Genomic DNA, 14,098 nt, shown 5'->3' on the forward strand with positions numbered 1-14,098 from the left:
CAGAGCGAGGTCAGCGCATGCTGAAGCGCACAGTGCGCAGAAGTCACCAACTGTCTGCAGAGTCAATAGCTAAAGACCTCCAAACTTCGTGTGGCCTTCATATTAGCACAATAACAGTACAGTGGTGTAAAGCATGCCGCCACTGGACTCTAGAGCAGTGGAGACGTGTTCTTGGAGTGACCAATCATGCTTCTCTGTCTGGCAATCCGATGGACGTGTCTGAGTTTTGCGGTTGCCAGGAGAGCGGTACTTGCCTGACTGCATTGTGCCAAGTGTAAAGTTGGTGGAGGGAGGATTATGGTGTGGGGTTGTTTTTCAGAGGTTGGGCTTGGCCCCCTAGTTCCAGTGAAGGGAACTCTTAAGGTGTCAAGGGAACTCTTAAGGTGTCAGCATACCAAGACATTTTGGACAATTTCTTGCTCCCAACTTTGTAGGAACAGTTTGGGGATGGCCCCTTCCTGTTCCAACATGACTGCGCACCAGTGCACAAAGCAAGGTCCATAAAGACATAGATGAGCGAGTTTTGGGTGGAGGAACTTGACTGGCCTGCACAGAGTCCTGACCTCAACCCGATAGAACACCTTTGGGATGAATCAGAGCGGAGACTGTGAGCCAGGCCTTCTTGTCCGACTTCAGTGCCTGACCTCACAAATGCTCTTCTGGAAGAATGGTCAAACCTTCCCATAGACACCCTCCTAAACCTTGTGGACGGCCTTCCCAGAAGAGTTAAAGCTGTTATAGCTGCAAAGGGCGGGCCAACTCAATATTGAACCCTACGGACTAAGACTGGGATGCCATTAAAGTTCATGTGCGTGTAAAGGTAGGCGTCTCAGTACTGCTGGCAATATAGTTTGTTATTTAGTTTGTTATTGATGATGTCTGTATTTTAACCCCTTTCCCTTTCAGGCTATTTTTTTCAGTTTTAAGTGCTGTTAGACATGACAACGCAATCACATGCACTGTGTACTTTAATGGAGGACAATTTAAAACGTCCAGGTGGAACAGGAAGTCCCCCATTTGTATCGTTAAAAGCCGGTTGCAGAGTAGTTAAAATATATTTGCTTGACAGCCGGTTCACATCATGCCCGCATCTGAATTGCAGGAACGTTCTGTGCATTCCTGTGCGCTTCAGATACAGGCATGGTGTGAACTGGCCCTTAGAATACCTGCCATGAGAGAAACAAGGGCCCCGATTCACAAATATTTTAATTGGACGTATATTGAACCTCATTCAGTTCGCATGACATGTGAAGCAAACCAGCTTTATATGGACGCGGTTCACATATATGCAGGTTGGCCACAATGTGTTTTTAAAAAGAGTGCGGTATGATTTTTAGTCCGGTTCAGGTCCGATTTCAAATGTCATACACTTTAGCAATTAGCACCTGAATTGCTGAAATAATCTGCACCGGACTCCTTTGAAAAATCGCACTGAAACCAGCCATGCACATATGTGAACCTGGTCGGAGGCTACCATTGCTGACCTCTGCTTCTGGAAGTGCTAGATGTCTGGCTTTTACAGTTGCAAGAAAAAGTATGTGAACCCCTTGGGATTACGTGGAGTTTTGCATGAATTGGGCATAAAATGTGCTCTGAACGTCATCTAAGTCACAACAATAGAAGAACACAGTCTGCTGAACATAATACTACACAAACATTAGATGTTGCCATGGTTTAATTGCACATAACATGTAAACATTCACAGTGCAGGGAGGAAAAAGTATGTGAACCTTTGGACTTAATAACTGGTTGACCCTCCTTTGGCAGCAATAACCTCAACCAAACGTTTCCTGTAGTTGCAGATCAGACCTGCACAACGATCTGGAGTAATTTTGGACCACTCCTCCTCACAAAACTGTTTCAGTGTAGCAATATTCTTTGGATGTCTTGTGTGAATCGCTCTCTTAAGGTCATGCCACAGCATTTCAATCGGGTTGAGGTCAGGACTCTGACTGGGCCACTCCAGAAGGCGTATTCTGTGCTGTTGCAGCCATTGTTTTGTTGAATTACTTGTATGCTTTGGGTCATTGTCCTGTTGCATCACCCATCCTCTGCGGAGCTTCAGTTGGCGGACAGATGGTCGTACGTTTTCCTGCAAAATGTCTTGATAAACTCTGGAATTCATTTTCCCATCAATGACAACAATCCATCCAGGCCCTGAGGCAGCAAAGCAGCCCCAAACCATGATGCTCCCTCTGCCATGTTTTACAGTGGGGATGAGGTTTTGATGTTGGTGTGCTGTGCCTTTATTCTCCACACATAGTGTTGTGTGTTCTTCCCAAACAACTCAATCTTGGTTTCATCTGTCCACAGTATATTTTGCCAGTAGTGCTGTGGAACATCCAGGTGCTCTTTTGCAAACTTCAAACGTGCTGCAATATTCTTTTTGGACAGCAATGGCTTCCTCCGTGGTGTCCTCCCATGTACTCCATTCTTGTTTAATGTTCTCCTTATTGTAGATGTGTCAACAAAAATGTTAGCATGTGCCAGAGATTTCTGTAGGTCTTTAGCTGACACTCTGGGATTCTTCTTTACCTCATGCAGCATTCTGCGCTGTGCTCTTGCAGTCATTTTTACAGGATGACAACGCCTAGGGAGAGTAGCAACAGTGCTAAACTTTCTCCATTTGTAGACAGTCTGTCTTACCGTGGACACATGAACATCAAGGCTTTTGGAGATACTTTTGTAACCCTTTCCAGCTTCATGCAAGTCAACAATTCTTGATCGTAGGTCTTCTGAGAGCTCTTTTCTGCGAGGCATGGTTCACATCAGACAGTGCTTCTTGAAACCAGTAAACCCAAAACAGGTCTGTGTTTTTTAAGGGCAGGCCAGCTGTCAGCAACACATCCAATATCATCACACTGATTGGAGTCAAGGTTGGCTCACTCCTGGCTCCAATTAGCTCTGGGAGAAGTCATTAAGCTAGGGCCTCACATACTTTTTCCTCCCTGCACTGTGAATGTTTACATGTTATGTGCAATTAAACCATGGCAAAATCTAATGTTTGTGTAGTATTATGTTCAGCAGACTGTGTTCTTCTATTGTTGTGACTTAGATGACGTTCAGAGCACATTTTATGCCCAATTCATGCAAAACTCCACATAATCCCAAGGGGTTCAGATACTTTTTCTTGCAACTGTATACTGACCATCTTGTGCTATTGCTTTGAGTTACTGAGCCAGAGTACGTATAGAGATAAAAACTTGACTTTTCTGATTTGTATACTTGATCTGAATTTGTAATTTAGAATATATTGAAGCATTTTGGTTGCATGAAAGCTGGGAAGCTAGCATTTTCAGCAAAGGCATCTCCCATATTTCTTTCATTATATATTTACTTGACTCTATCACTGAAAAAAGGATAAATAAAATAGAAAGGTTCTTCAAAAAGATCCCATAGTATACTTTCATGTCCTGGAACCTGTTGATGAACTCTTCACTCCCCCCTTGAGCAAAGCTTCCTAAAGGATTGTCCCATCACTTTTCCGGAAGTTCCGCATGCTTCCCCTGCGGTGCTCTGTGATTCCTTTGAGCAGCCCCTTTGCGTCTACAGGGCACATGCAAGGGGCTTTGCTTTGGCAGCAGTATAGTAATGCTAGACTATACTTCAACTTTATAAATGGGCCCCTTCGTTTCCCAGGCTGACTGGTGATCTATCAATGTCTGTGGCCAGTTAGTGGCATAGTTAGGTTGCTGTTGTTTGCACTGTTCCACAGCAGTATGACTGTGTAGCTAAATGGAAATGGTGACATACTGTAGATCAGCTATGACACGTTTCAGGGCAAAAAAGGCATAGTTGACCCCCTGCTGCTGTTTAAGGCATAGCACACCGGAAAAATTTCTAAAAATGTACCAACAATGATAAAATAAAAGTGCATTTATTAAATGTTTTAATTCAGGCCTACAGAGCATTGCAATCACAATTTGAGTTTTGCGGATGCAATGCACAGGTTCCTGAATTGCTTACCTCTAGCCCCAGATTCGGATGGTGGTATGGATCTTCATGTGGTGACATGACCTTTTTACTGCTGGGTGCTTTACTGTGTCCATCTACCACAGTATATCATAAATACATTCACATGTACTGGATGTCAATGGGTGGGGCGTTGGGGAATGTGGCCATGCTTCATGTGACATCTTACGTATCGGATTAGCATTGAACGTGGTTCTTACAGTGAACTAAGTAGTTATGTATTTTCTTGTCTGACTAGTGCAACCAGCCATTCCACCACCTGGAGACTTTGCAGTAGAACTTGTAATATGCCATTGACCAGTACAAGTATAATAATCTTTTATGGGCTTTCTCCACATCCTCTAATTCAAAACTGGCCCAAGAGACGTGTTCCAGGGTGGACAAATGACTATTCTGTGTCCACCTTATTAAAATGTCATCATTGAAATCACTTTGGTGGCAGTTTCTGTGTTTTGTTAGATCAAATTATCATAAGAATTGAATCTGATCAAGAATCTGATAGCAGGAGAAGAAAAGGGAGTTCCCTATTGTTTCCTAACAAAAGAGAGTATCAGACGCAGAGTGGAATGAAACTTGATTTCAGCATACACAGTCCAGTAATGCTGGCCATACTCAGCCATAAAGTGATTTTCTTTCCATCCCCGCTGGAAAAACAGTGATTACTGCTAGCAACTATAATAGCTGCTATCAATAATCGCTTGAAAAAAAACAACATACTGGTTGTACCCAAGTATATCGATTGATTAGCCTGCCCAAACATGGTTCTAATTTTGGCCAGTCCCTGCTGAACCGACTGAGATTCAAACTATATATGGCCAGCTTAGGATTTTGTTTGAAATTTTTGTTTTAAGAAAGATCCTTTTGATTTTCTAATGATTTAATGGAGTCAAGTCATTTTTAACCACAGTAATGAGAAAATTAGAAGGAACAGGATGGAAATTTGTTCCAACAGGGAGTTTGTTTTTCTTTTGGGAAAGTCCATTAATTCCAAAATCAAATAGTAAAAGGAAATTAAATTTTGAAGTACTTTCGAATATTTGTCAAGTCATGAGAATTTTTATAAAAATGTTCGCTCAAAAATCTACTAGTGTGTGACCAGCATTGGATGTGTGTGATGATGATGGTTTCAAACATAAGACATGGTTTGTCCTTTATTAACACAGCACACACGACAGCTACTCCATACATTCCAGACTTTCACCTCACATCCCTTCCGGCTGTTAAAGCGAAACTGAAGGCATTTTTATAAAAGACTGCTAGCAGGCAGACTATTCTTGCAGAAGAGACATGCAAAGTGTCTTCTGCAATAAAACAAACCTACCGACCTGCACACAGTCTTCTGTTACATTGCCAGCACGGTCCCTATGTGGCGGGATAACTGACTCCTGCGCATTCACAGGAGTCACGTCATCCGGCGCCGACCAGTGGGGATGCTGACACCCGGGGAGAAGATGCCCGCAAGGGACACAGGTCATTAGAGAGGAGGTAAGTTTGGTACTGCTTTAAATACTACTTTGCTAGGGCCTACTAGGGATAGCAGTGAATATGCATAGGGCCACATTATGCTACTCATCTTTCAGACTAATGAAAAAAGAAATGATGTGGTGCTGCTACCTATGAATAAACCTGTAAAAAATACACTCATAAACACATGTAAATATACACAATAAAACAAATAAAATGAATACACAAAGTGATAATATAGTGCATGTGATAAATGCCAACTATATAAGTGAAAAAGGAACATGCATAAGCTGATAATGATGCCTAAACGCAGTGTATGTGGATAGAAAACAAACCACACAACACTCACACCAATCTGGACTGAATGTCCACTTTTCACGTGATCGTGAGTGACCCAATGAAAAACTACTATAGGTGCTCCAAATTTCTCAAAAAAATATACCCCACATAAAGTATCAAAACGCATGTACATGTAACATATATACAAAATTAATCAACCCGCTAAATCAGTATGTGAAAAAACACATCACATTTCGTGCAAATACTCAATAAAATGATGAAAAACACAAATCAATATATCTGCATGCATATAGTGCAAAAAATATATCTCATGCCGTGCAGAATATACATATATAGCACACCCTAATATAACAAAAAAGGTGCAAGATGGGTGCAATACACATAGAATATGAAATCTTGTGAACTTGAGTGATCTGTGCAGATGGTGACAAGAGGGCATCCACTAATGGAAAAATGCGTGCTCACCTCCCCGCGTCGACCCGTGAATGGTCACAACGCTATTAGGATCTCTATCACTGGATCCTTCATGTGTAAAGCTCCTCCATAACCGCGTCACTTTGTTCTGGATGACATCCCTCTTTCAGACTGGTATATGTAATGGCAGACCTCTTTCCCGTAGTGTAGTAAGTATGGCCAGTAACTCTCATAGAATACAAGCAGAAGCTCCAAATAGTGTAATACCGCTTTTATTAATACATGTAGGTAACAGTAAGATATGCACTCACATGATCCTCCTTCTTGTGAACAGCATAAACAGATGTTTCCCTTTAGAATATAGATATAAACGTAAATATTAAAAGTGCAGCGCTCAAAAAAATACTGAAAGCAGTGAAAAGTCAATACAATATAATATCCACGGTGTTCTCTGAAGTGATGCGAACTTCCAGAGCTCTTACTGCCTCAAATAATAGCAATGCGCACTCACCAGAAATGCATGGATTATGCACCTGTTTTCTGGGGCTCCTATGTGGAGCTATTACCCCCACAGAGAAGGTGCCTGTGCCATCCAGAGAAGGGATCATTACTAACAGTGTGAGCACCCGACTGACCTTAAGGGGACCTCAGGATCTTATTTGGAGTCTGTGATGACCCACCGTGAGAGGGATGCCGGCCACCTGGTCTTTGATGTACCTGACATCTAGGATGATTATTCCTACATGCGCATAATCCATGCGTTTCTGGTGAGTGCGCATTGCTATTATTTGAGGCAGTAAGAGCTCTGGAAGTTCGCATCACTTCAGAGAACACCGTGGATATTATATTGTATTGACTTTTCACTGCTTTCAGTATTTTTTTGAGCGCCGCACTTTTATTATTTATGTTTATATCTATATTCTAAAGGTATTGTGGTTACCTGGAGTGTTCTAGCTGCTGTATTCATACAAGAGCGCTCACTACAGTTTGTTTTGAGATATTTCCCTTCACAATGGGTGTAGCTGAATGGGTGCACAAAGATGGCGTCCGACCGCAAATACATCACCGCACGCCTACGCGTTACGTCACGTGTGTCTCGTGACTTCCACTGGGCTATTTTTATTTTCACCTTTCAGACTGTTTGAGTGTTGAGCTATCTTATGTAAAGTTGAGCTATCTTATGTAAAGCATGCTGAAAAAAACGGACGATCATTCATCTGATATTCTAAACGTGTATACGAGGCATTAGGTAAGAACTGTGTGTTGTCTCACAGATGGAAGTCTGATTCCATTATTCATTTTTCTTCTGTCAGTGTCCAGGGCTAGTCTGAATCTTGAAACATTCTGTGTCTATATTGGCATAAGTACACTTGTACAACTTCTTCTCCTTGTGCTGAGAATTTGGGAGATAGAATGTACCCTACTAAACAAAGCACCTCTGGTAGCTCTCACTGTGCAGCCCCCTAGCATCGCACAATCATTTCTTCCAAACCTACGCAATACACTGTGCACCATGTGCACCACAATTTCCTTTAAGCTGTCCATAGATAGATCGAAGTTCCACTGGTTCCCCGGGGACTGGCGGAATTTCGATACATGTATGAGCACTGTGGATGTACAGAAGCTGATCTGTAGACCGGTCTGCTGGAAAATTTCCTCTCGATCAGTACTGCCTGCGGTGCTGATCTGTGTATTCTGAGGATGGGGAAGCTTCCCCAATGTTAGAATACAATGACACAGTGGAAGGATTTCCCCATCCACCTTCAACATGTTGAAGGAAAAAAACTGTGGCCGGAACCCCTTCTGTTTGTTAATAGAGAAGAGGGTAAGGGGAGGTGTTCTGCAGTCCTGTCCTAGTGTGAAAGTACTGCTTCTCTATAGATACAGTCCATTGAGTTTTCTCCTTAGGTCAGGAAGTGTCACTGGCAGGATCACCACATGAAAATAAAGAGAACACTGGAAAAATAAAAACGAATATAGTTTCCGCATCTTAGGACAGGCTATATACAGCGGGTAAAATAAGTATTGAACACGTCATCATTTTTCTCAGTAAATATATTTCTAAAGGTGCTATCGACATAACATTTTCACCACATGTCGGTGACAACCCACACAATCCATATATACAAAGAAACCAAAACAAATAAGTTCAGAAATTAACTTGTGCGTAATAAAATGGAATGACACCGGGAATGAGTACAGAACACACTATGAAAGGGAGGTGCAAAAAGGCATGAAAAGCCGAGAAACCAGCTGAAATCTATCAGTAGTTAGAAAATAATCCTGCCGCTTGTCAGTGTGAATTGATATCAGCTGGTTCAGTCTGAACTGATGGATTATAAAAAGGTGTCTCATTACCAAGGTGTCATACAAGAAACATCACATGATGGGTAAAAGCAAAGAGCTCTCTCAGGACCTTCGCAAACTTATCATACTGGAACATGCAGTAATATGTAGCGTGTATTGCAAGCAACTTTTACTTAACTTTTACTAAAACTTTATTTATATCACATAGGGGATAAAAAATAGGAGATAAAAAGGCTTCTATATGATATAATTCTTTGACAGATTGTCCTCAGACTTTTAGGTAAATGATGTCTCACTTACCTTCCACTGAAGCTAATAGAGCACGGATCTCGTCCTTTAACTTCTTCCCTGGCCCTTGTGGTCACTAGAAACATTAAGTGATGTTTTAAATGTTGCCAATGGGTTTATTCTAGCTAGAGGAGATCGGCAAACAGATGTTCACTGGTCCCTCCTCTCTACCTGGCAATTCTGAATTGCCTCATAGTGTTTCTTTAAGCTCAGGACATTTTGTCCCCACAAATGCTTTAGAATAATTCCCAAGATCCCATCTGCATCCATTTCTTTAATGCCTGTGTCTACAATTCATTCTGCGCTCTCAGTATCGACCTTTTTTGTTACACATTCAGATGCACTGAGAACATAGAGTGTGAAGGATGACAAGTGATGAACCTGAGCTAAAGCGCACATCCCCAAAAACCAATTAGGGTGAATTTCCACAGCAGCAAGAGCTGCCGGTGCGCTATACTGCTCCAGAGCTCACCGTTGCCAGCTGCGGTAGGGAGCAGTGTGGTGCACATGGCCCCCCCCCCCCCCCCCCGACCGTTTTTTTTTTTATTCTGTATAAATCTTATGTGAAGTCTACTAAACCTACACTTAATTCATGACAGTGTATGGCAGCTCAATGCGCTGCCCTACATTGCCATGAGATTCTTCACAGTGCGCTGTGTTAAAAACAGCATGTCTACATTTTATCGCAGTTCAGCCATAGGATGCCTTACAGTGTGAATGGTACCCATAGGAAAACAATTAGAAACAATTGTTTCCTGTGTGTCCCTACCGTGACAGACCTTTTACAATGCAGTAAAACATCTGTCACAAAAATAAGTGTGAATAAGCCCTTCGACAAGCATGTTCCTCCCTGCTAGTCACCGAATGGTGCGGACATTAGCTGTGCTAATCCGTTGCTTGATTACTGTTCCAGAAGTAGGTATGAGAATGTAATCAAGCAATGATGGCAAGATTGTATAGCTAAAATCCGCAATATGCATTATCCACCTTCCTCTGTGGAACATGCATGTCTAAAGGGTGCATGGAGATGTGTTTTTTCACTTTTGCATTTGGTAGGAAGTTGTATCACTCCCCTTGCTTGCTGTTAATAAAGGGCAAAAAAAAAAAGGCTACCACAGCTACAGAGATGTGCTGAATATATGCACACAAACAGAAGACTGAGGCTGCTCCTAGACATGCAGCTACCTGTCTGAGAGCAAAAGAATGGACAGATATCTACGTCTTCTAATTTGTTTTTTGGGCTCTAGAATCTGCCTAGATGACTGGTTGTGGGGAAAGAGGAATACATCTTGGTCTTTGACTGTTCCTTCATCTCAATAGAAGAATGATAATTGTATATAAAAGTTCTATGCCCTCTGTATGCAGTATTGAACACCACTCTCTTCCAAAGGCACTTGCTAGTGGCCCCTAGGGAGCTCTGAAGTGCCATGTTACAGTGGCCACATCTGAGGCTTCATTCATGATCCATTAATGGGCATCTAACAAAGAAGGAAAGTGAACCTGAAATCCTGGCAGGAAAGGCTGGGATCTCTCTTTATGGTAATGAAACTCATCAAAAGCTTCAGCATAGTCACAGCCTACATCTTTCATCACAGGGCCAGATCATCTATTGTCCCTTCCCTGTCCCATATATTACAGCTAATGAAAGTTCAGAAGACAGTACAGCCGTCCGACAGGTTCCACAAGTCTTGTGACACCTTATTTATTTGGGCTGTGTAGTGAAACACCCAGTGAAACTTGTCCTTGACATTGCTTTTCTTGTTTTTCCATGGAAACAGATAACTGATTGCAAATCGCTGGTCAGGTATTGGCAGTTGCCTAATCAATCAATGGCATTAGTAAAGGGTTTGGTACATAAAGTGGAACAAAGGTTCTGCTGTAATAAACCGTAGTCAGGCAGGCTTTTATTACAGAAGAGACATGCAACGTCTCTTCTGCAAAAAACAATGCACCTACCTGTCTGCTCACTGCTTCTACAGCGATGTAAACCGAGCTGTGCATGCGCAGGTCAACTTAAAGTGCCGGGACTGTCCGTGTGCCAAAATGATGGCCTCCTGTGCATGTGCAGGGGTGACGTCATCCCGCACCAGCCAATGAAGATGGCCGAAGACCAGCACACAGGAGAAAATTCCGGCGAGAGATGGGAACCATTGAGTGAAAGGTACGTATTGATCCCTTTTTAGTTCTGCATTAACATTTAAAGCCCAACTTCTGGTAATTTGAAAATTATCCCTTGCAGTAGAGCTGCGCCTGCACTGCAAGGGTTAACTGCTTGTTAAGGCCTAGGTTGCATGGCAAGGTAGATTTACTAACCCAGTCCTCCACTCATCTGTGCTGCTAGACTGGTTGCCACAGCTTCTTCTACCCTACACTCCAGCAGTCCAAGGTCCTGACAGCATCATGGGTCTGTAGCTCTGCAATGGACACCAGAAAGCTGAGGGGCAGATCACTGCTGGAGCACGGGGGAGCACTGTCTGCAGGAGGAGCAAAGGATCAGGTAAGTAAAAGTGCTCTTAGGCCAGCTATACATGGGTCGAATTTTGACTGATTTTTCATCCAAAAATTGGACCTAAGAATAATCGGCCAATTTTCGTTCTGTTAGTGGGTCAATGGCACCGGCTGATTTTCGTGGTTCCTCCCCTTTTCGGTGATCGGGCATGTTGGAAAATTTGTGAAAAACAACCGATTTTCGACTCAATGATGGTCAAATCGTACGATCGCTTTTCCGAAAAGAATATGCGCATGAGCCGTGACCTGGAAGGAACAAAAGTTTCGCCTGTTATATGGGGTGAACTTTATGACTTGGTTGGCCGATTTTCAAAATCATTGATGGCACCATCGGACTACCGAGCAAACAACGTTTTCGATTTTTGGATGAAAAATAGTTCTCAATTCAAACCACGTATGGCCTGCATTAGCCTTTTTACTTGCAAACACTTGTGATTGTTTACTCATCTGGGTTGTTGCAAATGGTGGAGCCATCTAAAGCATTGCTTGTAATGAGAAGAGTACTATTGGTTGCTAGGGTTCACTAGATGGTGATAAGGTGGGACTCTCGAGGTCTGGGGTGCTCTTTGGTGGAGCAGATATGTTTTATTACTTTGGGAGATTTCTGCACCTGATAGAAGCCTGTCATTTCTTTTTATGTGGAGGAATTACTATTTTTCTGTATCTCAATGTCTACAGATTTAGTGGAAAGACAGAGACAACCTCTCTCCTATGTTAGAGGGGTCTAAGGCTTACCTTCTTTTGGCAAGTCAATACCATCAGTCTGTAGTCACCTACTGTATGGTTAATAAATGCTGATTTAAAGTGGTTGTAAACTCTTACATATACCCAGTGAAGTGACTGGCCTCAGGTAATACACAGATTAAACAAATCCCCCTCCATAAGTTGTACCTTTTCTTCTGCAGTAATTTGTCCTGTACATACTTGTAAAACTCACTCAGATGAAAAGGATTTTTTACAGATGCTCAAAGCTTGGGGTGGGGGGCTGCAGTTACAAGAGTTCTGAGAGATGATTGGAGGGAAGGAACACACCCCCTTTCACACAGCACACAGGAACAGAGCTGAGGCTGTCAAATACAGGCTGTGGGCTGGAGCTCCATCCCCTGTCACCTTTTTAGCTCTTAGGCCCCATGTACACGAGATGTTTCTAAACGATGGAAACTGACTGCTGGAAAACGTAGGTTAAAAAATGTCTGCTCAGCCGCGTTTGCATAACACGTTTATGCGCGTTTGCGTTTAGAAGCGTTTTTTAAAGATAAGCACAGGAGAACTTCCCACATGCCCAGAATGCACTGAAAAGTGGTAAATTATTAACTATTTCAGACTGTTTCAGAGAAATACAGAGAGTAGAATGTGTTGAGATAATTAGGTGTGAGCTGCTCATTAACATTTCTTTTGTTTCCAAGGATGGGAATGTGTCTGCTGGAGTGAGTCATTAAGGCCACCTGGCAGGGGGTCTTCATGAGGAATTTGAGGTGTGAATGGACATTAACATATCTTTTGTTTCCAAGGGTGGGAGAGGTCTGTGGTGTGAATTGGTCATTACAATGTGTGACAAGCTTGGTAGGAACATCCTGTGTTCAGTGTTTTGTCCATTTGAGTACCTTGAAAACTCTTTGCATGCATTTTTCATGATGAACAAAGGCTCTGGACAGCATTGGGAACTGGAGGAGTTAAGAAAAAAATGCAAACACTTCTAAACACGATTTGCCACATTTACAAGCATTTTGCATTTGAAACGCTGATAACATCGACGTCTGAACGCAAGTTTGTTGCATTCAAAAAACAACTGTAAACTCAACTGCCTGTAAACTACTATAAACGAAGATGTGTACATGGACATATAGGAAAACATTAGGGAGAGTTCAGGGGCTGCTGAAAAGAAACGCACAACTTCTCCTGAACGTGAGTTTATCAGCTGCAGTGTACATGAGCCCTTAGTGTCAGGAAAACTTCTCAGAAGTGACTCATGCTGATAGCAGAGAAATGTGATAGGGGACAGAAATGACATAGTGCTGGGGAGAGAGGCAAGCAAACTCTATGGAAATATGTGCTTTGTTCAGATTTACAACCATTTTCATTATTCCTCCTGACCCTTTTATGTTTTATGACAGCCCTGAAAGCCCACTTCAGGAGTGCTACAAGCCATGGAGCTATATCCCGAAGGGAATCATGCCAATCTTCTGGCGTGTGGTCTACTGGACATCACAGTTTCTCACTTGGTAAGTGTCACAAAAACGGTGAAGGATGCCACTTGATCATTTTCAGTATGAAGTTGAAGTTTTTTACTTGCATGCCACAGATCCCACTTTTTATTCCTCATTGCAGATCCTCTAAATTGCCCCACTTCAGCAAGCATGTAACACTCCAGGTCATCTTTCTGCCTGGAATTAACTGGCATTTAAAACTGTCTTCTGAGCAAACTGTCACACATTTGAAGTACATTGGGGTGTATTAATAAAAATAATTTGCAGAGCTGTTAATCCTGTGAAACTGCATGAACCTCCGTGCTGTGTAAACGGGCAATATCGAATCTTAGACTATTTTTTTTCTCCATTTTTTTTATATTGATGCATTCAAGTTTGAGTGATTCAGGAAAAAATTATGGCTACTAAACAGAGCTGCCAATCATAGCAAATCATTCTTAAAGGATAAGTTCACCTTTTGGACAAAAATAATAAATGCACATTTTTTGCAGGTAAAAAAATGTGCATTTAATATTTTTGTCCAAAGGAGCCTGGAAAGCATTGCACCAGTGATCAGTAGATGGCTGATGCCATGCAAGTCTCCTGCAGATCTGTCCGAATATCTGCTTGCTGTACGGGATGTGCGGTCAAGGAAATAT

At 42.3% G+C, this 14,098-nt stretch overlaps 1 protein-coding gene across 2 annotated transcripts in view; it reads left to right on the forward strand.

The window, feature by feature from the left end:
* LMBRD2 (LMBR1 domain containing 2) overlaps positions 1-14,098 on the forward strand; it is a 71,274-nt gene that overhangs the window by 13,488 nt on the left and 43,688 nt on the right. For both annotated transcript variants that reach the window (XM_089689425.1, XM_089689426.1), the window contains exon 4: positions 13,368-13,475. In XM_089689425.1, the coding sequence (XP_089545551.1) occupies positions 13,368-13,475 (108 nt within the window). The remainder of the gene's footprint in view (positions 1-13,367; positions 13,476-14,098) is intronic.

Source organism: Staurois parvus, unplaced genomic scaffold (genome assembly GCF_062004578.1).
Source record: "Staurois parvus isolate SC_StPar_1 unplaced genomic scaffold, SC_StPar_1.0 ptg000475l, whole genome shotgun sequence".
Classification (NCBI taxonomy): Eukaryota; Metazoa; Chordata; class Amphibia; order Anura; family Ranidae; genus Staurois; species Staurois parvus.